This window comes from Erinaceus europaeus, chromosome 13 (genome assembly GCF_950295315.1).
Source record: "Erinaceus europaeus chromosome 13, mEriEur2.1, whole genome shotgun sequence".
NCBI lineage: Eukaryota > Metazoa > Chordata > Mammalia > Eulipotyphla > Erinaceidae > Erinaceus > Erinaceus europaeus.
This window is the reverse complement of record NC_080174.1, coordinates 1,287,428-1,315,396: the sequence shown is the minus strand read 5'-3', so window position 1 is coordinate 1,315,396 and position 27,969 is coordinate 1,287,428. Positions and strand designations below refer to the sequence as shown.

Genomic DNA, 27,969 nt, shown 5'->3' with positions numbered 1-27,969 from the left:
TCATGCGCACGTCTCCCTAGTTCAGTGAGAAGACAGGCTGGATCAAAACACAAAAGCGCCACAGACTCGAGGACTGGAATCTTCTATAGAAAATGAGCTTTGCGGGGCCGGCCAGCCTCGCACCAGGTTGAGTGCACTCATTACCCTGCAGGGGAAAAGTTCAGGAGTAGGGTAGCAGTGGAACAGGGGTTCAGGTGTCTGTGTCTCTCTTACACTTTTTAAATTATCTTCATTTATTTACTTTTTAAAGATTTTTTTGATATTTATTTATTTCCTTTTTGTTGCCCTTTTTTTATTGTTGTAGTAGTTATTATTATTGTTGATGTCGTCGTTGTTGGATAGGACAGAGAGAAATGGAGAGAGGAGGGGAAGACAGAGGGGGAGAGAGAAAGACAGACACCTGCAGACCTGCTTCACTGCCTGTGAAGCGACTCCCCTGCAGGTGGGGATCCTTCCACCAGTCCTTACGCTTTGCGTCACGTGTGCTTAGCCCGCTGCGCTACTGCCTGACCCCCTATTATCTTCATTCATTTACTGGATAAAGACTGCCAGAAATTGAGAGGAGGAGGGGAGCTAGAGAGGGAGAGAGAGAGAGACACCTGCAGACCTGACTCACTACTTGCAAAGCTTTCCCCCTGCAGGTGGGGGCCGGGGACTCAAATCCGGGTGCTTATGCCCTATAACATGTGCACTCAACCAGATGTGCCCCTCTCATTCCCTCTCTATCTCCCCCCCCCCGCAATTTCTCTCTATCAAATAGAAAATAAAAGACAATTTTTGTAGAAACGTGACTATTTTCCCTGCGAGCTAACACTGTGAAACAAATAGGAGAAGCTGGTCACTTTAAGCCGGAAGATCAGTGCCAAGCTGTCTCCACAGAGCCTCAGCGCAGTGTGTGTGTGTGAGTTCCAGTTTACAACAACAAGAACCTCCAGCCATGTGAGACACTCTGAGGAATTTGATGGAGTTAGATGGAGCGGAAAGAAGAGCCACAAGCACACACGGGGAGGCAACATGACCCAAAAAAAGGGGAAAGGCTGATGAGGCAGATGGCTGCGACTCCAGTGTTGGTGACACGCAGTCCCAGCCAGGAGGGCCAGGTGCAGCACTGCAGCTCACTTCAGCACTAGCGCAGACAGCTGCAACTCCACTGTGTTGGTGACACGCAGTCCCAGCCAGGAGGGCAGGTGCAGCACTGCAGCTCACTTCAGCACTAGCGCAGACGGCCTGCGACTCCACTGTGTTGGCGGCACGCAGTCCCAGCCGGAAGGGCCAGCTGCAGCACTGCAGCTCACTTCAGCATTAGCGCAGATGGCTGCAACTCCACTGTGTTGGCGACACGCAGTCCCAGCCGGAAGGGCCAGCTGCAGCACTGCAGCTCACTTCAGCACTAGCGCAGATGGCTGCAACTCCACTGTGTTGGCGACACGCAGTCCCAGCCGGGAGGGCAGGTGCAGCACTGCAGCTCACTTCAGCACTAGCGCAGACGGCCTGCGACTCCACTGTGTTGGCGACACGCAGTCCCAGCCGGGAGGGCAGGTGCAGCACTGCAGCTCACTTCAGCACTAACACATGCTGGCTAGGACCCAAGAACTCTCGGCATCCCAGTGGAAAAGTAAACAGGCGAGAAATCCCTGGGATGTTAGACACAGGGTCCACTCACTTCGTGTGGCGTTTTATAGTCAAACAGTAATGGAAGATATGGGCTAAAACTTACATACAATCGATCTATGACAATATAGTTGAAAAAAACAGGGACTGGAGTGCGGGTACATAGCATAATGGCTATGCAAAGAGATTCTCATGCCTGAGACTATGAAGTCCCAGGTTCAATCCCCCACGGTACCATAAGCCAGAGCTGAGCAGTGCCTTGGTAAAAGAAACCACCAGGGACTGACACTCCGCTGCAGGCTATGAGATCTGGCTTTTAAAACATGCCTACGGGTTAAAACTCATAATCGTTTCTCTTTTACCTGGAAGTGCAGGAAATGTCTAAGTTTACTGCTGACAGGATAGGAGGACACTTTTCACTTTGTATCATCGTCCATACTTTCCACTTTTCTACAATAAACACAGAATTATCCACAATGACTGCAATGACTAGAGTCAATCTGTTTAGATCATACCTACAAATGTCTGTTACGGAAGCCTCGGGGGCCGGGCGGTGGTGCACCTGGTTGAGTGCACACATTACCACGTGCAAGAACCCAGGTTCAAGCCCTGATCCTCACCTGCAGGGGGGAAGCTCTACGACCGGCGGAGCAGATGTGCAGATATCTCTGTCTCTCTCCCTCTCCTCTCAATTTCTCTCCATCCCATCTAATACCAAATAGAAAGGCAAAAAAAAAAAAAGGAAAAAGGAAAATGGCTGCTGGGAGTGGTGGATTCGTCGTACCAACACAGAGTCCCAGGGATAAACCTGGTGGCAATAAAAGTAACTAAATAGGGAGTCGGGCGGTAGTGCAGCATTTTAAGTGCACGTGGTGTGCAAGGACCGGCCTAAGGATCCCGGTTCGAGCCCCTGGCTCCCCACCTGCAGGGGAGTCGCTTTACAGGTGGTGAAGCAGGCCTGCAGGTGTCTGTCTTTCTCTCCCCGTCTTCCCCTCCTGTCTCCATTTCTCTCTGTCCTGTCCAACAACAACAACATCAATAACAACAATAATAACTACAACAATAAACCAACAAGGGCAACAAAAGGGAAAATAAATAAATATAAAAAAATAATAATAAAATAAAAAATAAATTAAAAAAGAAAAAAATATTTAGATGCATTTGGCTAATTTTTTTCTTTCTTTTTACATATTACCTTTACGTATCTGTTAGATAAAGCCAACCAGAAATCAAGAAGGAAAGCATGGTAGCGAGCGAGAGAGAGAGACGGCGACACCTGCAGACTCGCTTCACCACTTGCAAAGCTTTCTCCCTGAAGGTGGAGAAGCTGGGGCTTGAACCTGGGTCCTAGTGCACTGTAACATGCGTGCTCAACCAGGTGTGCCACCTTCCCCCCTCCCCCCCCGGATTTCTATTTGTACGCTAGTGATGCCACAGCTCTCCCAGCAGCCTCCCTGGCAAAGGCAAACTAGGGGTGGGGGGACTCAGGTACTAAGTGATGACCTGGCACAGGCGGGAGAAGGGAGGCAGCGAGGAGAGAGCCTGGCGGGGCTCCCAGCTCCTCTGCCCACTCTGCCCCATCTGCCCAAACCAGGCCCACGTGCCCTGACTGCCTGGCCTGCCACTCAGGCAGCCCTGAGCCCTTCGGTGGCCATGCAGGCAACAAGAACTGTATCGGCTTCTCCCGTTAAGATCTGAAGTATTGTGGGCCTGGACAGACATCTCACTGGGGAGGATGTGTGCTCTGCTGTGTGCACAGAAATCAAGTCTGGGTCCCAGCACCATAGGGGAGGTGCCATGGAGCCTGAGGAAGCTCAAGCACTGTCTGAATGAAAACGCGGCCTGGAGTGCTGAAACGACATTCAAGCCACCCCCCCACACACACACACACATACAGACAACTTCAAAAATCCGGGTGTTTTAGATCATGTCACCCTGGTGCTGTCACCAGCATAACAGTAACAGTCTCCCCTCACACTCTGCTAGGTGTGGCTGCTTCCAGTCCTCCTTTCTCCTGGACTAGCAGACTCTGGAAATTCCAGGGACAGCGGATACCCAGCAGTCGCCACACTGCTCACACTGTGCGATTGCCTGGAGTAGGCGGAAAAGCCCCAACGTCTCTTCTTTAACCCTCCAGAGTCACTTCTCTGTTTACATCTCGCTCAAAGACAACAAAAAGGCTTATGGGAGTGGAGCTTTCTCCAGTGAGTCCCAGGCTTCCCACCAGCTAGTAACAGGGTAGAGAGGGGTCACCGCACCCACCGGCTAGTAACAGGGTAGAGAGGTCACCACACCCACTAGCTATTAACAGGGTAGAGGGGTCACCGCACCCACCGGCTAGTAACAGGGTAGAGGGGTCACCGCACCCACCGGCTAGTATCAGGGTAGAGGGGTCACCGCACCCACCGGCTAGTAACAGGGTAGAGGGGTCACCGCACCCACCGGCTAGTAACAGGGTAGAGAGGGGTCACCGCACCCACCGGCTAGTAACAGGGTAGAGGGGTCACCGCTCCCACTGGCTAGTAACAGGGTAGAGGGGTCACCGCACCACCTCCCTTCTCACCGCACCACCTCCCTTCTCTGCCTTGCAGCTGCTGTTGTGTCAGAGCCCAGCTCAGTTCTGGCTCATGGCGGACTGAGAATTGAACCTGGGACTTTGTAGCCTCAGGGGTGATTCTTGGTGTGAAACTGCCATGCTATCTCCTCCCAGCCCAGCATTGTGAACAGGGAGGTAGGAGGCAGAGAGGCTGGCCCAGCTGTGAAGAACACTCTGAACTGCCACACGGAGAGCAGCTGCAGAGCCCTGGCATGCACTCGCTGCTCACTCGTGGAGAATGAGTGTGCAGGGCGAGCCAGCCAGTGCCCAGCGCCCACCGGGCCTCTGAACGGACCTGCTTGATGCTCAGGAGGGACGGCTCTCCGGCAGGCCTCTGCTCCAGACGCAGCTTCAGACACTCGTGGATGACGTTGAGGAGGACCCGGCAGAGAACCAGGAAGGCGGGCTCGAAGGAGGGCAGGTCCATGGCGCGGAGCTCGGCCCAGGAGCCACTGCTGTCCTGCTCTGCAGGGGGCGGCCCGGATAGCTGCACGTAGTCAGAACCCCACATGGCGGCTGGGAACTCGGAGAACTGCAACGGACGCAGCGCAGGTCAGCGGGGCACACAGTGCCCAGCGTGCCCGCAGCCCTCCTCCTCTTGCTGATGCACAAAACTGCGACTGCAGGAAAAGTCATCCTTAGAATACCTCAGCATCTGCCATATCCACTGAGCAAGTGCCGGAAGTATTTGGAAGCCAGAACAAGAACTAAAACAAAACCATTAATTTTTAAAAAGGATAAAAAGGTTCAAGTTTATCTTCATTATTCTTAAAACTATCTAGACACTTACTTTTCTAGACCGTGAAAACCAAAGGACAATCAAAATTCTTTAAAAAAAAAAAACTGCACAGCTAGGCAGTGATTTATTTTTTTTATTTATTATTATCTTTTAGTTATTGGATAGAGACAGCCAGAAATCAGAAATCAAGAGGGAGAGACAGAGACACCTGCAGCCCTGCTTCACCACTCATAAAGCTTTCCCCCTGCAGGTGGGGGCCCGGGGCTTGAACCCAGGTCCTTGCGCATTGTAATACATGTGCTCAACCAGCTGCGCCACCACCCGGCCCCTAGGCAGTGATTTATACAGACACAGAAGGCTGACTGTCCGTCCAGCTCCCGTGGCAAGTACTAACAGAAGTTCCCTATCCCTGGGCCCACCTGCACTAACAGAAGCCCCCTTAGCCCCAGGCCCATCTGCACTAAGAGAAGCCCCCTTAGCCCCAGGCCCAGCTGCACTAACAGAAGCCCCCTATCCCTGGGCCCACCTGCACTAACAGAAGCCCCCTATCTCTGAGCCCACCTGCACTAAGAGAAGCCCCCTATCCCTGGGCCCACCTGCACTAACAGAAGCCCCCTATCCCTGGGTCCACCTGCACTAACAGAAGCCCCCTATCCCTGGGCCCACCTGCATTAACAGAAGCCCCCTATCCCTGGGCCCACCTGCACTAACAGAAGCCCCCTATCCCTGGGCTCACCTGCACTAACAGAAGCCCCCTATCCCTGGGTGTTGGTATCTTCTAATTCTGCTTTTAAAAACCCCTTCTGTTTCATTTGGTTTAAATCCTCCCTGCTTAACACTGCATTCTATTTACATAATCACTGTATTCTATTTACATAACCACTGCCATCTATTTACATAAATCACTTTTACATTTACATTAAGCACCACCTTCCCTCCAGGGCATTGGTGGTTTAGTGGTAGAATTCTCACCTGCTCCACCCCCTCTCCTTGTCACACCCTGATCCTCTCCTTGTCACACCCTGATTTTCACTGGTCACTTTTCTCTCCACCCTCTCTGCGTCACATCCTGTTCACACCCTACTTGGGAAGTATATATAAAGACAACATTGTTCGTTTTAGTTAGTTGTTAGTTTAGCTTAGCTTGGTATAGATTGCGCTGCGTCCTGCATGAATAAAGAGATACTGCTTTTAAAAATGGGTGCCTGAAGCAATCCAGCAGGAACAGTCAGAAGCACCCTAAATGGAATTTCGAGGAGCTTTTTGAACTAGGACGCCCTCTGGGGACTCTTGGTGCTACATGTTTTGTTAGACAAGTAAGTGAATTTCAGCTGTCAAGTCTTCACATGAAAAAGCATCTACTCAAATGAAAATTTCTGGAAATGCATTTGGACCCCTGTTCTCTGACATCACCCACTAGATGGCATGACTACAGTGGCACACCCCCCCGAAACCCTAGATGTCACCTGACGTGATCTGAAGAACCTGATTCACAGACTCCAAGGACAGAACTTTTTTTACTGCCTGTCTGCCTTTCCTGCTTTTGCTTTCACCTGTCACGTTTTGGCGGTTCCAGCTCACTCTCTACAGAAAAGCAGAATTCCAGAGGCTGACCTTCCTCATGCAGCATCTCATCCCCTGCCATTTCTCCCCCTAGTCGCCTACTTTGGACTGAGACTTCTATCGGACGTGCTGGTATACCCTTTGGACACTTTAGACAATTTTACAGCAGCTTCCTTCCCTTCACGTTGCTGGTTTTTCATAGACTGACCCTGAGTAGTTCATAGACTTTACACATTGTTGCCCTGGGCATTAGATAAAAGGAAAGGGGGAGATGCTGGGAAATTGTGCAGATGCAGTCACATCTGCCATGTTGTCCCCTCAGGCTACTGCTAGTTCCCGCGAGAGTTGGGACATTCTCGGAGTGCCTGTTCCACCATGTTATGCCCTCAGAGCATTGTCTATATCCCCGCGATATCCGGAGTGCTTTGGTTACTCCTCCCCCCTCCCATTCTCACAAGAGTTATCATCCTATCCTGGAGTGCTATGGTTACTCCTCCCCCTTCCCATTCTCACGAAGGCTAAGCCTTTCTTCTTCCACACCTCGCTCTCTTGCCAGCGCTCCACTCCGGTGTTCAGACGCAGGAAAGGTTACTGCGTGAGGCAGCCATTTTCGCTACCTCCACGTGGCCCAACCTGCTTCTCTAGCACCCAACTCTGAAGTGCCAGCGCAAATAAAGATTTGTGTTTCCTCTTCGCTCTGGACCCCCTCTCTCTTCTCCGCGGCCCGCGCACAACAACATCTGGCTCAACAACACCTGGGCCCACCTGCACTAACAGATTCCCCCTTAGCTCCAGGCCCATCTGCACTAACAGAAGCCTCCTTAGCCCCAGGCCCATCTGCACTAACAGAAGACCCCCATCCCTGGGCCCACCTGCACTAACAGAAACCCGCTAAGCCATCAAACAGAAACCTGGGGTTGGTCTGTATCACAGGTTAAGCACACGCTGTGCAAAGTGCAAGGATAGGAACAAGGATCCCAATTTGAAACCCCACTCCCCACCTGCAGGGGGGTCACTTCACAGGCAGTGAAGCAGGCCTGCAGGTGTGTCTTTCTCTCCCCTGTCTTCCCCTCCTCTTTCGATTTCTCTCTGTACTATGCAGCAACAACGAAACCAACAACAACAACAATAATAAGACAACGATAAACAACAAGGGCAACATAAGGGAAAAATAGCCTCCAGGAGCAGTGGATTCCTAGTGCAGGCACCGAGCCCCAGCAATAACCCTGGAGACAAAATAAAAAATAAAAACACAGGAACCTCGGCTTGACTTTTCAACTGAAAGCGTCATCAGTTCCTACTCCCCTGCCCCGCCCTTCAGCTGAGTCGCCCTGTCACCTCCCTGTGCTGTCCGCTGCCCCCACTCAGAGTCTCTGATGGAAAGATGGGCTTCTGCATGTACACAAATTCATGCCCAGCTTGCTGTACCCAGCATGAGTTCCTCAAGTAGCATACAACCTTAAAAATGACTACCTGTGATGATGTAATCAGGGTTAAGACTTGCCTGCTAAGACCAGGCCGTGGTGCACCTGGCTAAGTGCACACGTCACAATGCACAAGGACTCCGGTCCAAGCCCCTGTCCCCATTTGCAGGGAAAGCTTCACAGTGCTGAAGCGTGCGGCAGGGCATCTCTCTGTCTCTCTCCCCTCCCAATTTGTCTCTGTCCTATCAAGTAAAGGAGACACGGGCATCAGGAGTGGTGTCTTCATCACGCAGGGGGGAGCCAGCAGTGATGCTGGTGGCAGTTTAGGACCCTGGAATTCTGAAATGAACTCCACAGAGGCAAGGAGAAGAGGATAAATGCTACCAGAAACTGGATAGGTCAGACATCAACTGCACAGATGGTCACTAAAACCCAGAGGAAAGAGAAAAGGAGGGGGTTTGGGGAGCAAATAAGAGATACAAGGAATAAAAGAAAAGCAGTAAAAGGAATAAGGGAGGGAGACAGCTCCCTGCAGCACTAAGACCCCACCAGTGTGTGAAGGGCAGAAGTCACTGGGTGCCCCATAATGTCTGGAGGCAACAGAGGGGCTGCAGAGGCAGCCCAGTTGGGGAGAGCCTAACGGGTGACAGAGTGACTTCTGTGCCCTGTAGGCCTTTACCCAGCCCCAGGGAACCCAGCGGGTGAGAATTTGATGCCTGTGCCCATGGCCCTGACCAGCCCCAGGGAACCCAGCGGGTGAGAATTTGATGCCTGAGCCCATGGCCCTGACCAGCCCCAGGGAACCCAGCGGGTGAGAATTTGATGCCTGTGCCCATGGCCCTGACCAGCCCCAGGGAACCCAGCAGGTGAGAATTTGATGCCTGTGCCCATGGTCCTGAAAGCCCCAGGGAACCCAGTGGGTGAGAATTTGATGCCTGTGCCCATGGTCCTGATCAGCCCCAGGGAACCCAGCGGGTGCGAATTTGATGCCTGTGCCCATGGCCCTGACCAGCCCCAGGGAACCCAGCGGGTGAGAATTTGACGTCTGTGCCCATGGTCCTGACCAGCCCCAGGGAACCCAGCGGGTGAGAATGTGATGCCTGTGCCCATGGTCCTGACCAGCCCCAGGGAACCCAGTGAGTGAGAGATGCCTGTGCCCATGGTCCTGACCAGCCCCAGGGAACCCAGCGGGTGAGAATTTGATGCCTGTGCCCATGGTCCTGACCAGCCCCAGGGAACCCAGTGAGTGAGAGATGCCTGTGCCCATGGCCCTGACCAGCCCCAGGGAACCCAGCGGGTGAGAATTTGATGCCTGTGCCCATGGCCCTGACCAGCCCCAGGGAACCCAGCGGGTGAGAATTTGATGCCTGTGCCCATGGTCCTGAAAGCCCCAGGGAACCCAGCGGGTGAGAATTTGATGCCTGTGCCCATGGTCCTGACCAGCCCCAGGGAACCCAGCGGGTGCGAATTTGATGCCTGTGCCCATGGCCCTGACCAGCCCCAGGGAACCCAGCGGGTGAGAATTTGACGCCTGTGCCCATGGTCCTGACCAGCCCCAGGGAACCCAGCGGGTGAGAATGTGATGCCTGTGCCCATGGCCCTGACCAGCCCCAGGGAACCCAGTGAGTGAGAATTTGATGCCTGTGCCCATGGTCCTGACCAGCCCCAGGGAACCCAGCGGGTGCGAATTTGATGCCTGTGCCCATGGCCCTGACCAGCCCCAGGGAACCCAGCAGGTGAGAATGTGATGCCTGTGCCCATGGTCCTGACCAGCCCCAGGGAACCCAGTGAGTGAGAGATGCCTGTGCCCATGGTCCTGACCAGCCCCAGGGAACCCAGTGAGTGAGAGATGCCTGTGCCCATGGTCCTGACCAGCCCCAGGGAACCCAGCGGGTGAGAATTTGATGCCTGTGCCCATGGTCCTGACCAGCCCCAGGGAACCCAGCGGGTGAGAATTTGACGCCTGTGCCCATGGTCCTGACCAGCCCCAGGGAACCCAGCGGGTGAGAATGTGATGCCTGTGCCCATGGTCCTGACCAGCCCCAGGGAACCCAGTGAGTGAGAGATGCCTGTGCCCATGGTCCTGACCAGCCCCAGGGAACCCAGCGGGTGAGAATTTGATGCCTGTGCCCATGGTCCTGACCAGCCCCAGGGAACCCAGTGAGTGAGAGATGCCTGTGCCCATGGCCCTGACCAGCCCCAGGGAACCCAGCGGGTGAGAATGTGATGCCTGTGCCCATGGCCCTGACCAGCCCCAGGGAACCCAGCGGGTGAGAATTTGATGCCTGTGCCCATGGCCCTGACCAGCCCCAGGGAACCCTGCGGGTGAGAATTTGATGCCTGTGCCCATGGTCCTGACCAGCCCCAGGGAACCCAGTGAGTGAGAATTTGATGCCTGTGCCCATGGTCCTGACCAGCCCCAGGGAACCCAGCGGGTGAGAATTTGATGCCTGTGCCCATGGTCCTGACCAGCCCCAGGGAACCCAGCGGGTGAGAATTTGACGCCTGTGCCCATGGTCCTGACCAGCCCCAGGGAACCCAGCGGGTGAGAATGTGATGCCTGTGCCCATGGTCCTAACCAGCCCCAGGGAACCCAGTGAGTGAGAGATGCCTGTGCCCATGGCCCTGACCAGCCCCAGGGAACCCAGCGGGTGAGAATTTGATGCCTGTGCCCATGGTCCTGACCAGCCCCAGGGAACCCAGTGAGTGAGAGATGCCTGTGCCCATGGTCCTGACCAGCCCCAGGGAACCCAGCAGGTGAGAATTTGATGCCTGTGCCCATGGTCCTGACCAGCCCCAGGGAACCCAGCGGGTGCGAATTTGATGCCTGTGCCCATGGCTCTGACCAGCCCCAGGGAACCCAGCAGGTGAGAATTTGATGCCTGTGCCCATGGTCCTGAAAGCCCCAGGGAACCCAGTGGGTGAGAATTTGATGCCTGTGCCCATGGTCCTGATCAGCCCCAGGGAACCCAGCGGGTGCGAATTTGATGCCTGTGCCCATGGCCCTGACCAGCCCCAGGGAACCCAGCGGGTGAGAATTTGACGCCTGTGCCCATGGTCCTGACCAGCCCCAGGGAACCCAGCGGGTGAGAATGTGATGCCTGTGCCCATGGCCCTGACCAGCCCCAGGGAACCCAGTGAGTGAGAATTTGATGCCTGTGCCCATGGTCCTGACCAGCCCCAGGGAACCCAGCGGGTGCGAATTTGATGCCTGTGCCCATGGCCCTGACCAGCCCCAGGGAACCCAGCAGGTGAGAATGTGATGCCTGTGCCCATGGTCCTGACCAGCCCCAGGGAACCCAGTGAGTGAGAATTTGATGCCTGTGCCCATGGTCCTGACCAGCCGCAGGGAACCCAGTGAGTGAGAGATGCCTGTGCCCATGGTCCTGACCAGCCCCAGGGAACCCAGCGGGTGAGAATTTGATGCCTGTGCCCATGGTCCTGACCAGCCGCAGGGAACCCAGCGGGTGAGAATTTGATGCCTGTGCCCATGGCCCTGACCAGCCCCAGGGAACCCAGCAGGTGAGAATTTGATGCCTGTGTCCATGGTCCTGACCAGCCCCAGGGAACCCAGCAGGTGAGAATTTGAATTTGATGCCTGTGCCCATGGTCCTGACCAGCCCCAGGGAACCCAGCAGGTGAGAATTTGATGCCTGTGCCCATGGTCCTGACCAGCCCCAGGGAACCCAGTGAGTGAGAGATGCCTGTGCCCATGGTCCTGAAAGCCCCAGGGAACCCAGTGGGTGAGAATTTGATGCCTGTGCCCATGGCCCTGACCAGCCCCAGGGAACCCAGTGAGTGAGAATTTGATGCCTGTGCCCATGGTCCTGACCAGCCCCAGGGAACCCAGCAGGTGAGAATTTGATGCCTGTGCCCATGGCCCTGACCAACCCCAGGGAACCCAGCAGGTGAGAATTTGATGCCTGTGCCCATGGCCCTGACCAGCCCCAGGGAACCCAGTGAGTGAGAGATGCCTGTGCCCATGGTTCTGACCAGCCCCAGGGAACCCAGCGGGTGCGAATTTGACGCCTGTGCCCATGGCCCTGACCAGCCCCTGGTGAGAGCCGCACTGAGGCGAAACCAGTTCCAGGTGCTGGGGCCGAGCCTCAGTGGCCCTCCTTCTTCTCTTACTGATAAAAAACTCAAACCGAATTTTAAAAATAAGCAAGAGAAAGGGGCTGTGTGAGACCCCATTTGTGGCCAGCATAAGCAAAGAGAAGCAGCAGCAAAGGAGTCTATTAAAAAGAGACAACAGAAAGATGCGTCTGCTGGTTAGTCCATTTCTAAGGCCAGCTTAAAAGAAACTAGGGCAAAATATTTTTAAAAATGACAAGTTTGTATTAGTAGGGCTCATGAATGAATCTTAAAAAAAAGTCATAAACCATTTCAAGAACTAAAAAAGAGAAAAGAAACATATGAGCCAATAAGTACGGTGCATAACGTCTTCAAAGAAATATGAAGTAAAAAGGAAGCAATCTTACAAATAAACACGAATGAAAATGAAGAGAGCGAGATGAAGAGAAGACAGGCGAATAAAATTCAGAATACAAAGAGATGATTTTCCAAGAAGATCAAAGCAATGAAACAAAAATAAATACTGAATTTTTCAATTAAAATACAAAGACTAAACAGCAAAGGCCTGAAACTCTATTGAAAGGGTGCGCCAAGATATTCAAGTATATCAACGTGAAACAGTCAACACAAAGTGCAATCAGTAAAGCTTAAAGAAAAGAAGAAAGAACCCTCTGGCTACTAGGTTATAAATAAATAAGCCAAGCTCCACATAATGGAAACAGAAAATAGAATCACAGTCATCACACTTCATAACCTCAATGCCACCTGCCAAAAGACAATGACATCTATTAAGTTTATTTGCAACACAGAAAACACAAGTCCCAGATTTCATCACCAGCCAGACTGCAAATGCCAGGAAAAGGCAGAGGCCCGGGGCAGAGTCCTCGGAGGGCCCAGGGCGTCCCCTGACCACAGCGCCACAGGTTCTGCCATAGGTTCTGACAGAAAAGATCTGAAAACAAACCGTGAACTAAGACTAAGGGGCAGGCGCAGAGAAGCCCCTCACTGTGCCAGCGCTGAATGGCCCTGGAGGGTGGGGGCCCATCCTATGGCAATGCCAACGAATACATCTATATACGGTGAGAACGACAACCAGAGAGGATGGGCCTGCCTAGCTCTCCGTTTCCTATCTGTGTCCTCTTCTGTCCATCCTGTTGAACCAAGACTAAGTAACGATGACAAGGAAGAAAGTGTTTTCCACAATGGTGAAATGACCTACAAATGTAGGCAAAGAACAGCCATAAGAATGTGGGAGAAAGGGAGTCTGAAATGCAAGTGAGAAAAAGCCTTTGAATGAGCGTGGGGGTGGGGGACAGGGACTTCCAATGTAGCTCCCAGGTGGGGGCAGGACACAGAGACCCCGGGACCCAGGTGGACAGGTCAGAGAGAGCTGAGGACCCAGGAGGAGCCAGGACAGAGAGACCCCAGGATGCAGGTGGATAGGACAGAGAGACCCCAGGACCCAGGTGGACAGGACAGAGAGACCCCAGGATGCAGGTGGACAGGACAGAGAGACCCCAGGACGCAGGTGGACAGGACAGAGAGACCCCAGGACCCAGGTGGAGTCAGCACAGAGAGACCCCAGGACGCAGGTGGACAGGACAGAGAGACCCCAGGACCCAGGTGGACAGGACAGAGAGACCCCAGGATGCAGGTGGACAGGACAGAGAGACCCCAGGATGCAGGTGGACAGGACAGAGAGACCCCAGGACCCAGGTGGACAGGTCAGAGAGACCCCAGGATGCAGGTGGACAGGACAGAGAGACCCCAGGACCCAGGTGGAGTCAGCACAGAGAGACCCCAGGACGCAGGTGGACAGGACAGAGAGACCCCAGGACCCAGGTGGAGTCAGCACAGAGAGACCCCAGGACGCAAGTGGACAGGACAGAGAGACCCCAGGACCCAGGTGGACAGGACAGAGAGACCCCAGGACCCAGGTGGAGTCAGCACAGAGAGACCCCAGGACCCAGGTGGAGTCAGCACAGAGAGACCCCAGGACGCAGGTGGACAGGACAGAGAGACCCCAGGACCCAGGTGGACAGGTCAGAGAGACCCCAGGATGCAGGTGGACAGGACAGAGAGACCTCAGGACCCAGGTGGAGTCAGCACAGAGAGACCCCAGGACGCAGGTGGACAGGACAGAGAGACCCCAGGACCCAGGTGGAGTCAGCACAGAGAGACCCCAGGACGCAAGTGGACAGGACAGAGAGACCCCAGGACCCAGGTGGACAGGACAGAGAGACCCCAGGACCCAGGTGGAGTCAGCACAGAGAGACCCCAGGACCCAGGTGGAGTCAGCACAGAGAGACCCCAGGACGCAGGTGGACAGGACAGAGAGACCCCAGGACCCAGGTGGACAGGTCAGAGAGACCCCAGGATGCAGGTGGACAGGACAGAGAGACCCCAGGACCCAGGTGGAGTCAGCACAGAGAGACCCCAGGACGCAGGTGGACAGGACAGAGAGACCCCAGGACCCAGGTGGAGTCAGCACAGAGAGACCCCAGGACGCAAGTGGACAGGACAGAGAGACCCCAGGACCCAGGTGGACAGGACAGAGAGACCCCAGGACCCAGGTGGACAGGACAGAGAGACCCCAGGACCCAGGTGGAGTCAGCACAGAGAGACCCCAGGACGCAGGTGGACAGGACAGAGAGACCCCAGGATGCAGGTGAACAGGACAGAGAGACCCCAGGATGCAGGTGGACAGGACAGAGAGACCCCAGGACCCAGGTGGACAGGTCAGAGAGACCCCAGGATGCAGGTGGACAGGACAGACAGACCCCAGGACCCAGGTGGAGTCAGCACAGAGAGACCCCAGGATGCAGGTGGACAGGACAGAGAGACCCCAGGACCCAGGTGGACAGGACAGAGAGACCCCAGGATGCAGGTGGACAGGACAGACAGACCCCAGGACCCAGGTGGAGTCAGCACAGAGAGACCCCAGGATGCAAGTGGGGCCAGCACAGAGAGACCCCAGGACGCAGGTGGAGTCAGCACAGAGAGACCCCAGGACGCAGGTGGACAGCACAGAGAGACCTCAGGACCCAGGTGGACAGGTCAGAGAGACCCCAGGATGCAGGTGGGGCCAGCACAGAGAGACCCCAGGACCCAGGTGGAGCCAGGACAGAGAGGCCCCAGGACCCAGGTAGAGTCAGCACAGAGAGACCCCAGGACGCAGGTGGACAGGACAGAGAGACCCCAGGACCCAGGTGGACAGGTCAGAGAGACCCCAGGATGCAGGTGGGGCCAGCACAGAGAGACCTCAGGACCCAGGTGGAGCCAGGACAGAGAGGCCCCAGGACCCAGGTGGAGTCAGCACAGAGAGACCTCAGGATGCAGGTGGACAGGACAGAGAGACCCCAGGATGCAGGTGGACAGGACAGAGAGACCCCAGGACCTAGGTGGACAGGACAGAGAGACCCCAGGACCCAGGTGGAGTCAGCACAGAGAGACCCCAAGACACAGGTGGACAGGACAGAGACCCCAGGACTCAGGTGGACAGGACAGAGAGACCCCAGGACCCAGGTGGAGTCTGCACAGAGAGTCCCCAGGACGCAGGTGGACAGGACAGAGAGACCCCAGGACCCAGGTGGAGCCAGCACAGAGAGACCCCAGGACGCAGGTGGACAGCACAGAGAGACCCCAGGACGCAGGTGGGGTCCTCACCTCAGACCACCCTCACTCACCTCAGACCACCCTCACACGCTCACACGCTCACACACACACACACACACACACCACACACACACACACACACACACACCACACACACACCACTTATAGAAGGTGTGCTCATGAAACAGAGAGAAAAATACTTCTGCTTCCCCACTAAGAAACTTCTATTTAAGATCTCCATGTCTTGTCAGTCTGAATTAATTCCCAATATGGAAGTTCTTTCCTGGGGCACTTCGCCAGCTGATGAACATTTCCTGTGACAAGGCAGAATGGCAGAAGCTGGAGCAGATCACCGACAAAGGATTCTGATTGTCTTTAATTCACACGCTTAGTAAGCTTTCTGTTTCTGGTTGTTTGTTTGCTCTCTAACAAGGGTAAACTCCCCAGGGAGCAGCTGTGATGGAGCCGAGTTCAGGGTGGCCTTCCCAAGGGGGCTATGTGAACACGCAGCTGCTCTCCACCACCTGACCACGCACACGGGACTGGCCAAGGAGAGCAGGGCAGGAGGGCAGCCTGGGGGAGGGAGCAGAGCCGTTTGCAGAAGTCCCACGTCCTCCATGGACCCAGGACAATCACCGGGGCAGCGAGGAGGCAGTCCCACCATCGTCCTCGATTCAGACTGCTTCAAAAGACAGAGCTCCACAGTGAAAATCGACCCTCAATGCTGCCGTGCCCACACCTGTCCTTGCTGGAACTGCGGCAGGCCCGAGTCCCTAGGCCTAGGCCAGAGGAAGGCGTTCGCCATGGGAAAGTGACAAGTTTCAAGCAAGTCCTTGTCACCGCCCAGTTTCGCTCAGGATGGGGAGACCTGTGCTGCACTCAGAGCCCACAGGGGAGGTCACTGATGGACCAAGGAGCAAAGCTCATCTGCTCTAATAAAAAGATGGATACAGCACCATTCAAAGAAACAGTGGCACTTTATTTTATTTTATTGCCTCCTAGGTTATCATTGGGGATCAGTGCCTGAACTACGAATCCACTGCTCCTGGAGGCCATTTCCCCCCATTTTTGTTGTCCTTGTTGTTGTATTTATTGTTATTGCTGTCATTGCTGTTGTTTTTGAATAGGAGAGAGCAAAATTGAGAGAGGAGGGGAAGACAGAAAGGGAGAGAGAAAGTTAGACACTTGCAGACCTGCCTCACAACTTGTGAAGTGACCTCCCTGCAGGTGGGGAGCTGGGGGCTCGAACCAGGTTCCTTATGCCAGTCCGTGCGCTTTGGGCCACTGCGCATAACCCGCTGCGCTACCGCCCAACCCCCATAAGGTCACTTGACTGCTTCTGATCAGAGCCACTCAGAGTAGCACCTGGGAGGAGCACCACGAGCACACCTGAGTCCTGACACACAGCAGATGGTCTGACTCTCTCCCTTCTCCCTCAGTAACAAGTAAATGAAAGTCCATTATAAAAAGCCACTCCAAATAAACCAGCCTCTACAAAAACTCTGATTCATCTTGCAAATGTCCCGCTTTCCCCGTTAGGCGCCTATGATCAGGTCAATGAATTTCAAATACTAATGCTGCAGACGCAAGAGCCCTGGGAGGTCCCACCATAAAGAATGCCTTCTGTGTTACACTGACTCCAGCATCGTGAGCTGCATGTGGAGAAGTAAGGGCACAGTCACACTTCTGCACAGCTCCTGAAATTTAGGGCCCTGACACAGGGGAAGCGGAAAGCCAGTCCCAGTCTTGCTGCCTTCCTTTATCAGGTGAAGATACGAGCTCAAGCTCTCAGGAGACTCGGCAGAAAACCTTCCCAGTCACAACGGAGCATCAGGCTGTCAAATCCAAATCTGGACTATTTTCAAACCACTTCCTGTCTAGCACATTTCTCTCACAAAGTCACTGTGTGCTTACTACGTGTATGTGGACATATTCAGACTCCCTTAAACGCCCATCTTTAGGAGTGCCAAACAGTGTGTGCTGTGTCCTCTGATCCTTCCTTTAAAAAGTAGGTCTATTTATTCAAAAGAAAGAGCCTGATGGCCAGGGGACACTTCACTGGACCAGGCCACGGTCAGGCCTGGCAGCACAGGGGGTGCTCAGCACCACAAGGTTCAGTCCTATGACACCTCTCCTCCCTCTGAAGAAAGAAGAATGAAAGGAAAAAGCACTGACCTGGGAGTGTAGACCCTGAGTTGAGAGGGAGGAAGGCAGAGGACACTGAGCACCACTCTGGCACCTGCCAGAGAGGAGAGGAGAGGAGAGGAGGGGAGGGGAGGGGGGAGGGGAGGGAAGAGGGGAGGGGAGGGGAGAGGAGAGGAGAAGAGGAGAAGGGGAGGAGGGGAGAGATAAAAGATGGGGAGGGGAGGAGAGAGGAAGAGGAGAGCAGCCGACTCAAGGCATTTCCGTGTTCTGTGGCTTCCTCACTGAGTGGCGTTCACTGTGGTCACCACGGGGTGTTTCTGCTCTGCTTAAGCCAGACTGTCCACCGCCCTGTGTTTACATGGCCGAGCTCTCTCCCTCCCCATTGGGCCTGAACCTACCTCCACAGGGCACTGGTTTATAATCCTGAAATCCTCTTTCCTCCTGCGTTCTATTGTCTGGGGTGGCATGATACCACAATTCCATCAGGCATGCCTTAGTCTTAAACACCTACACCCAGATAATTGGATTTTAGCGACACAGGAACTTACATCAGGCAATTATGGGGCACCCGCTATGACACAGGTTTATGCAGCTACCCCACGTAACCAAAACGGGGCCTGCTTTCAGTGCGGTCGCCAAGGGCACTGGCGTAACCAATGTCCAGATAAGCTGTGACCACGCCTCCGGTCAGGGCAACCCCGCCTCCGGTCATGGCAAACCTGCCTCCAGTTAGAGCTACCATGCCTCCAGTCAGGATAACCCTGCCTACAGTTAGAGGTACCACGCCTCCAGTAAGGGCAACCCCGCCTTCAGTCAGGGAGCCAGAAGCCACATACGGTGTGTCCCAGATGCCGTAGAGGGTTTCATTGGAAGAGAGATTGTTGGTCCAAATTTTCACTAAGATGACACGCCCCTGAATGGTACAAATTCGGGGCCTGAGATTTTGTGGACCACTCCTGTTTTAGAACAAGGTCATCCTACTACGACAGTAAAGATTGACAATATTCCTTTTAAATTTTTGATTGACACAGGGGCAGAAAAGACGATTTTAAGGCAAGTAGAGGTTCCCCAAAATTGGGAACTCCTCCCTAGACCCCGTATACATGGGGTTGGAGGGGTGACCCAATCCTTTCTCACAGGAGATTCGCTCATGTGGGAAGACCCGGAAGGTTCTACCAGACACTTCCGCCCTTTGGTAGCTGATATTAGCACCAACCTATTGGGCAGGGATCTTCTAGAATGTCTTGATGTTAGGATATCCACAGACGCCTCTGCAGAGCGTAACACCCGCTCCTGCGAGACCAGATCTAACCAGCACCCCCAATACTAACTGCTACTGTTCGTATGCAAACTCCCCGCTTAGGCTAGCTTTCTAATGAGCCTGTCTGGGTGGAACAGTGGCCTTTACCTAGGGATAAACTAGAAATTTTAAAGGAGCTCATCCGAGAGCAGTTGTCCTTGGGACACATTCGTCATTCTCGAAGTCCATGGAATACTCCTGTCTTTGTGATTAAAAAGCGCTCAGGAAAATGGCGCCTCCTCCAAGATCTCCGTGTGGTTAATAAAACCATGCAGGTCTGGGGCTCGCCCAAAGGGGTTTGCCTCTTGCTTCTGCAATTCCCACGGGAATTCCAATCATAGCTACTGATATACAAGATTGTTTTTTCTCTATTCCCTTGCATCCGAAAGATTGTAAATGTTTTGCCTTCTCTGTTCCTTCTATTAATAACGCCAGCCCTGCCGATAGATTTGAATGGGTGGTGCTGCCCCAGGGCATGGCCAATAGTCCTACAATTTGTCAAGAAGCTGTTAAATCTGCCCTTTTTCCATATATCCATAAGGGCCTTAATGTTTTTCATTACATGGATGACGTATTAATATGGGGAAAATTAAATACAAATCTCTGTGCCCTACGTGATTTTCTCATTCCTGCGTTAAAGAAAAGCGGCCTTAATGTGGCTCCTGAGAAGATACAGCTAATTCCTCCAATATCTTTCTTAGGTTCAGAGATTTCTCTAATGCAAATTCGTCCCTTAAAACCTAGTGTTACTTTTCCTTCTAACCTCACTCTTGCTTCTTTACAAAGTTTTCTTGGAAATTTAAATTGGCTTAGGCAGTATCTTTATCTGCCTACAAGCTGCCTCCAACCACTGTTTGACCTGTTAAAAGGAAACAAACAGCCCTCCTCAAAACGTAGGTTAACTCCCGATGCCTCCTCGGCACTGGAAAGGGTTAACCAGGCCCTCCAGGACATGCACCTTGTTCGATTCTCCCCCTCCTCTCCGATAAACCTTTTAATCTTTAACTCCACCCCCACAGTAGTAGGGGCATTGTGGCAGAACCATGGGGTTCTCGAGTGGCTTCACACGCCAGTAGGCGGAGCTCCAAGACTCCTCACTGAGATAGACGCATTAGCATTCATGGTTCGCCAAGGAAGAAATAGGTCTGTGCAGGTCTTAGGGAAAGAACCAGATTTAATTATTCTGCCCTTTTCTCTCACAGATACAGAGTGGCTCATATGCCATCATTCCTGCTTTGCCATATGTTTTGTGGGGTTTCCAGGACAAATAGATAACCATTTTCCTTCTAATAAATTGATAGCTTCTTTACCTCTTCTGCCTCTACTAGCACCTAAACTTTTCTCTCAAGAGAAGACTACAAAAGGTGGCTCACAGAGCCCTCTCTCCTACCCCTCCCCTGAATGTCTTATGTTATGACTGGCCAGTTGTGTTTTGTGAGTGAGTGTGTTGAATGACCAAAAATTTTTGTATGACCCAACTGCTCAAAGTACTCTAAATGTTAAAACAATTGTCACTAACATGCGTTAACTCTCTAAGTAACCTGAGTCTGTTTATACTCCAAAGTAAAAATGGTTAAAAATCAATATATATTTTAACTATAATTGGTCTAAAGATCCTGCTGTAGAGACTGCTACAGGAGGTTAGATTAGATGACCTTTTAACAAAATCATAAAGATATTCAAACCAATTATAATCATCGAGGTATCAATTATAGTAAATGTCTAACTTGTTACAAGTTTTAATTTTTTTCACAAGTAAGTGAGTACATCTATCAGGCCTTCATATGAAGAATCATCTGTTCATATGGTAAGGTATTAAACTATAAAAAGTTTCTCCATACACAACCTATGCAAATTAACAACATTCACATATTCTTGTACACTTAACTGGTGTATCTTGTCTTGCCACCATAAGCCATGCCTTTGTCAGCCAACAATTTAAAGATGTTTCCCTTTATAACATCACCCATGCCACAAACATCCTTTACTACCCCCAAAGACAAATGGCTGTTCCCCTAGACATCACATCCACTGACTGTTTCCCTTAGACTTGAGATATGATCCCACCTCTTCATACCAATGGATACATTCCCCCTTCCTTACCTGTCTACCCTTAGTTGTGGGACCCTAGCTTGTTTTACTTCTTCTGCTCACAATAGGTCCCATAATTATTTTTTTAAACATTTTAATTTATTTATTAATGAGAGAGAGGAGGAGAGAGAAAGAACCAGATATCTTTCTGGTACATGTGCTGCCAGAGATTGAACTTGGGACCTCACGCTTGAGAGTCTAACGCCTTATCCACTGCGACACCTCCCAGACCACGGTCCTATAATTTTTAATAAGCTCATGGCCTTTTTGCAACAACAGATTGATGCCATAAAGATGCAACCTATACAAACTCACTATCATAGGCTGGACATGGCAGAACATTGAGTTGCTGTGGAGGATTTGCCCCCCTCCATCAGAATGTCCACCATATAGAGGACTGGCTAGCCAATGATGGGTAAGGGGAAACTAGCACTATCCAGTCAACCTAAGACAGGGCATCTGGTACTACTGGGCAAAAATGACCAGGTGTTCCAATGACGGGTAAGATGGAAGGCTGATCCCCAACCTAAGACAGGCACAGTCCTCCCTGCCACAAAACAAAGTCTGCCAAACATCAAAACATGATATAAGAAAGGGGGACATGTGGGGAGCCACATGTAACCTCAAGGTTGCTATTGGCATGGCCATAGAGTTTATGTTAAAAGATAGTTCCTGGGAATCGGGCGGTGGTGCAGTGGGTTTAGCACAGGTGGCGCTAAGTGCAAGAACTGGCTTGAGGATCCCAGTTAGAGCCCCTGACTCCTCAACTGCAGGGGAATCACTTCACAGGCGGTGAAGCAGGTCTGCAGGTATCTCTTTCTCTCCTCTTCTGTCTTCCCCTCCTCTCTCCATTTCTCTCTGTTCTATCCAACAACCACAAGATCAATAACAACAACAATAATATTACAACAATAAAACAACAAGGGCAACAAAAGGCAATAAATAAATAAATACAAAAAAAAAGGGATAAGTTCCCGCTTCCCTACACCTTAGAGTCTTTGTTAAAAGATAAGTTCTTTTTCCCCATGAATCACCCAGGACCTTCCAGATAACGGCTGATTACCATGACAAATAATAATAATAATAATCAATAAATAGGAAAGATACATCCCCCAATACTCAGTTGGCTAAGGCACCAAACCTCTTTTTCTATAAAAAATTCAAATCAGATGTCCTGCTAACCACGAGAAGCAGGTTGTTTTTGTTTCTTCCACAGGAATCCTGGAAAAAAACTATCTGGACCCCTGCACACCCTGACATTACCCACTAGATGGCACGACATAGTGGCACACCCCCCCGAAACCCTAGATGTCACCTGACGTGATCTGAAGAACCTGATTCACAGACTCCAAGGACAGAACTTTTTTTACTGCCTGTCTGCCTTTCCTGCTTTTGCTTTCACCTGTCACGTTTTGGCGGTTCCAGCTCACTCTCTACAGAAAAGCAGAATTCCAGAAGCTGACCTTCCTCATGCAGCATTTCATCCCCTGCCATTTCTCCCCCTAGTCGCCTACTTTGGACTGAGACTTCTATCGGATGTGCTGGTATACCCTTTGGACACTTTAGACAATTTTACAGCAGCTTCCTTCCCTTCATGTTGCTGGTTTTTCAGACTGACCCTGAGTAGTTCACAGACTTTACACACTGTTGCCCTGGACATTAGATAAAAGGAAAGGGGAAGATGCTGGGAAATTATGCCGATGCAGTCACATCTGCCACGTTGTCTCCTCAGGCTACTGCTAGTTCCCGCGAGAGCTGGGACATTCTCAGAGTGCCTGTTCCACCATGTTGTGCCCTCAGGGCATTGTCTATTTCCCCACCATAGTTGAAGTGCTTTGGTTACTCCTCCCCCTTCCCATTCTCGTGAAAGCTACTCCTATAAAAGCCCTTCTTCTTCCGCACCTTGCTCTCTTGCCGGCACTTCACCTCTCTTGCTAGCGCTCCACTTCAGTGTTCAGACGCAGGAAAGGTTACTCCGTGAAGTGGCCATTTTCACTACCTCCACGTGACCCAACCTGCTCCTCTAGCACCTAACTCTGAGGTGCCAGCGCAAATAAAGATTTGTGTTCCCTCTTCACTCCGGACCTCCTCTTTCTCTTCTCCGCGGCGCAAAACAACAAGGCAGGCACCCACCTCCACGGGGCACTGGGTCCTGACTTGGGACCAGGCAGCACTCACCTCCATGGGGCACTGGATCCTGACTCGGGGCCAGGCGGCCAAGCACCCACCTCCACAGGGCACTGGGTCCTGACTCGGGGCCAGGCGGCACCCAACTCCATGGGGCACTGGGTCCTGACTCAGGGCCAGGCTGGCACCCACCTCCACGGGGCACTGGGTCCTGACGTCGGGGCCAGGGCAGGCACCCACCTCCATGGGGCACTGGGTCCTGATCGGGGCCAGGTGGGCAGGCACCCACCTCCACAGGGCACTGGGTCCTGATGTCGGGGCCAGGTGGGCAGGCACCCACCTCCACAGGGCACTGGGTCCTGATGTCGGGGCCAGGTGGGCAGGCACCCACCTCCACAGGGCACTGGGTCCTGACGTTGGGGCCAGGTGGGCAGGCACCCACCTCCACGGGGCACTGGGTCCTGACTCGGGGCCAGGCAGCACACACCTCCACGGGGCGCTGGGTCCTGATGTTGGGGCCAGGTGGGGAGGCACCCACCTCCATGGGGCGCTGGGTCCTAACCTCGGGGCCAAGCGGCACCTACCTCCACGGGCTGCGTACTGAGCAGCGCAGCGCGCGCCCTCTGCAAGGAGCCATCCATCAGCTTGTGCAGCCTCAGGATGAGCTTGCGCAGGCCCATCTGCTTCAGCGCCTTGTCCACGAACGGCCGGTACACGGAAGTCAGGCAGCGGCCGCTCCAGCCCGGGGGGCCGTCCCCGGATCCCCGCCTCCCGCACCAGGTGTCGCAGGCCTGCTCGCCCTCGCTCTCTTCCGCGCTGCCGCCAGGCTCCCGCAGCCCCGCCTCCGCGTCCTCGGAGGTGTCCCCGGGATCCCCCGAGGCACGTGGTGGGGGCGCTCGGCACACCGGCCAGCCAACATCTGCTAGGTTCTGCAGGCCCAGCACGGTGCCCATGATGCGCAGCTTCTGGTCCAGGTCCTGTGTGACGTTGAGCCACAGGCAGAGCGCCTGCACCCTGTCCTGGAAGTCGGGTGCCGCGTACCTGTCGTAGTCCTTCTGCAGGGCCTGCAGCGACGGGTACAGCGCCTCCATGTACTCCAGCAGCTCCATGACTCGCCGCACCTGCGCCAGGGCCACGCGTTGGCGCCGCAGGTGCAGCTGGCCCGGGCCGCCCGGCCCGCCGGCGCCACCATAGTCCACGCGGAAGGCCAGGATCTCGCTGATGATGTCAGGGATGGCCTGGCGGGCCGTGTACAGGAAGAGATCCTGGTCGCCGATGGAGCGGCCGGCGTGCCAGGCCTGCAGCTCCAGCCAGATGAGCTCGTTGGAGCGGCTGAACCAGAAGGCCGACGTGCTCTCCTGGCCGCGCTGCTCGCGGTCCTTCTTCTTGGACACCGACGTGAGCTTGAGCAGCAGCCGCAGAGTCTCGAAGAACTTGAGGCGGTCGGCCGGGCAGTCGGTCCTGGAGGTCTGGCGGGCCGCCCTGGGGATGGACATGGGCAGGGACACCGGGAGCTTGGCGTGGCTGCAGCCCAGGCTGAGGTAGGGCTTGTGCAGGTCCACGTCGGGGATGGGCTTCGCGGGCAGCGGGCCGACCGCCGCGTCCAGCACGAAGGAGCACTGCAGGCTCTTCTTGTGGTCGCGCTCCGTGCTGCGCAGGGCGGCCCGCTGCTTGCGCTCCTGCCTAGAGGCATGGCTGTCCGTGGGCTCGGTGGGCTCCCCAGGCTCCCGGTGTGCAGGTGGGCCGGCCACACTCGCCTTCTCTGCGGGAGAGCAAACACAACAGCTAGCACTCACACCTGCCATCTCACTCACCCACCTTCCCTGTGGCTCTGGGGGAAAGCACGCCACACACTGCGAATGCAGGCAATAAGACAGGCAGGTAATGTTTCTCTCCAGAATCTCTGGGACATTCTGTCTGTGCCTCTCCGCTACTGCAGTGGCAACTCTCCGTGACTGACCCAAAGGGAGCTGGCCGGCTTCCTACTACAAAGTGAGCGAATGTCCACCTTCCGCCTAAGAAGGGCGAGTGCCTGCCTTGACACACTTGTCACCCAGGCTCCAGCCCCCAGCTGACCCCACGGGGGAACACTTACTACAGCACGAGGGGGTGCTTCAGAGCTGTTGTACCTACCCCTTCTATTTGAAAACCTCAGCTCAGAACAGTGAAACAGCAGCGGAAGGAAAGGAGGGAAGGAGAAGGAGGGAAGGGGGGAGAGAGAGAGAGAAAGAGAGAGAGAGAGAGAAAGGGAAGAAAGGAAACAGCACGACAGATGGGACAACACTGGCAGAGAAAATAACAGCCAAACCCTGCCTTTGCCATGGAACAAATCACTTCAGTTTCAGGGCCAAGAGGCTTTACATGCCAAGTTCTAACTAAAATACTATTAATTAGTGTGATAGCATAAGACAATTGATGTACCGTCTCCAAATACCTAGACGTCACAGTTTGTTTTTGTAGTCCAATTGAAGCAAACCTCCAGAAAGCTCCCTTTATCTCCGGCCTGGCAGCAGCAAAGCTAAAGTCACAGAGGAGAGGAAGAACTGTTGTCATGGAGTGGAATGGAGAGGGCCGGGGTGGGCACCGGGACTGCCTGGCTGGAAAGGCGAAAGGCTTAAGTCCCACCACCGTCCAAGCATAGAAACGGAGGCCAAGAACATGTGTGAAATGCAGCTTCTGTGTTCACTACACTGACCGCTGACACCCAAGACACTGAGCTTCCCAGCCTCGAACTGGGCTGTGCTCAGGAAGGACTGGGCCCTAGCCAGTGGGTCACCTCTAGCCCGCTCTTTACCTCTCTACCATTCAACAATGTCCTAAGCCATCAGATGGTCAGACTGAAGGCTGAGATTATGTAGTTTGAGAAGACCGAGATTATGTAGTTTGAGGCTCCTGAACTTAACGAGAGGCTGGGCATCTCTAAACGTCTTCCTGTGAAATGCAGCCCCCCACACCCCACTCACCGGGACTAGAGGACACCACATTTGGGATCACTGCTCCTTCAGGTAGGGACTCTAGCCACTGGTGTAGTCAACACATGCTGAGGAGCACAGGTGGTCAGACAGATAGGGAAGGTGAGCACCTGTTCTGATGGCCAATCACAGGCGGTCAGACAGATGGGGAAGGTGAGCACCTGCTCTGATGGCCAATCACAGGAGGTCAGACAGATGGGGAAGGTGAGCACCTGCTCTGATGGCCAATCACAGGTGGCCAGACAGATGGGGAAGGTGAGCACCTGCTCTGATGGCCAATCACAGGAGGTCAGACAGATGGGGAAGGTGAGCACCTGCTCTGATGGCCAATCACAGGTGGCCAGACAGATGGGGCAGTGAGCTCTGGCCTCATGCCTTCATAAGGATCCAAGCTGCTCTCTCTTAGGCTCTGGCTGACCACAAGGTGAAGAAGCTGAGGGCTCTGAAGGAGGCCTTGATCTAGAACCCTCGAGACAAGGCCAGGTCCCTGGCCAGGGCTGAAGGAGTCAGATCAAACAAGCAGTAGGGGCGGGGGCAGGGCGGGGGTTGGGTTGGGGAAGGACCCTCAGGCCACGCAGGCAGGTGAGCCTGACCTATCGCCACTTCCACCAGCTGCTGTATCACCAGCAGGGCTTCGGCAAAGAGCGGGAGCAAGGTGGGGCGGCCCTCATCTTCCCAGTGCCACAGTCCCGAGGCTCCCTCCTCCCAGCTGAGCCTGCTTGCCGGCTCGTACCTGTTCTGCCCTACAGCAGAGCTACTTTTTTGCACAGAAAAAGTCGTGTCTCACTACTGTTAGCTAATGGCCACAGACGCCTGCACACACAACACTGAGATGCTTGCCAGTAAAGGCAGATTCCTATGTGGTGATGTCTGTGCTCACGGGTGTTATATCTGCTGCAATTCTTAAAAGCAGATTTTGAGACAACCTGTTTTTTATGTTTAGTCTGGCTGCTGAAATGTCTTAACCGTGCTGGAAATGGTAGCTGCTCAAACTGTGAGGATCAACAACTCGATGGCCTTCTCTTAAAGCAACCTGCAGAAGAAACAACTGCATGTAGTTGGTGGCTGTCCCAAGCTGATGAGAATCTCACTGACCACCGCTGGGTGCTGTAGAAAGCGCTTCTAGCCCCAGACCCTCCTTCCAGGAAGCCCTGGGCTTCTCGCCCCAGCAAGGACCACGTGGCCGTAGGCAACAAGGTGTCTTCTCCCTGTTTCTTTATCACATAAGCGCTGCCTGTCTGGAGTCATGTGTTCTGTCGAGCACACATGTTCCCAGGCGCAAAGACCAAGGTCCAACCCCTGGTGCCCACCTGGTAGGGAAGCTTCCCAGTGAGCACTTGAGCAGTGTTGCCGGTGTCTGTCCCTCTGTCTCTCACTCTCCATCAGAGGAAAGAATGGCTGAGAGTGGAGTCACTGTGCAGGCACCAGGCCCCAGTGATAACCCTGGCAGCAAATCAATAAATAAAGACAAATTAAAAAAAAAATAGTTTCCTCTCCCTAGTCTCACTTTGCGACTGTCTTCGTCTTCATGAAGTCTCAAATGCTACCCTCTAAACCTCTTTCATTCATTGTTTTCTGACAGTAGCTACTCACCATTATTTAAAAGTACAATCTTTCCTTTTTTAGCACTGGGGAAGGAACCACAGCCTAGCACATGCACTGTATTGTGGAGAAGAAAAAAACAGAGAGACAGAAACACCCAGGCACTCTGA

At 53.6% G+C, this 27,969-nt stretch overlaps 1 protein-coding gene and 1 long non-coding RNA gene across 5 annotated transcripts in view; both read right to left on the bottom strand.

Annotated features, from left to right (window-relative positions):
• MAP3K4 (mitogen-activated protein kinase kinase kinase 4) overlaps window positions 1-27,969 on the bottom strand; it is a 96,053-nt gene that overhangs the window by 32,980 nt on the left and 35,104 nt on the right. For 3 of the 4 annotated variants that reach the window (XM_060205126.1, XM_060205127.1, XM_060205128.1), the window contains exons 3-4: window positions 23,870-25,047; window positions 4,503-4,739 (exon numbers count right to left, since the gene is read on the bottom strand). In XM_060205126.1, the coding sequence (XP_060061109.1) occupies window positions 4,503-4,739; window positions 23,870-25,047 (1,415 nt within the window). The remainder of the gene's footprint in view (window positions 1-4,502; window positions 4,740-23,869; window positions 25,048-27,969) is intronic. The other variant, XM_060205129.1, reaches the window with a different exon arrangement.
• Window positions 5,152-8,731, bottom strand: LOC132542459 (uncharacterized). Its single transcript, XR_009553472.1, has 3 exons — window positions 8,457-8,731; window positions 7,265-7,978; window positions 5,152-5,707 (listed from the first exon to the last, which is right to left on the bottom strand). It is a non-coding gene; the product is annotated as an uncharacterized LOC132542459 (long non-coding RNA).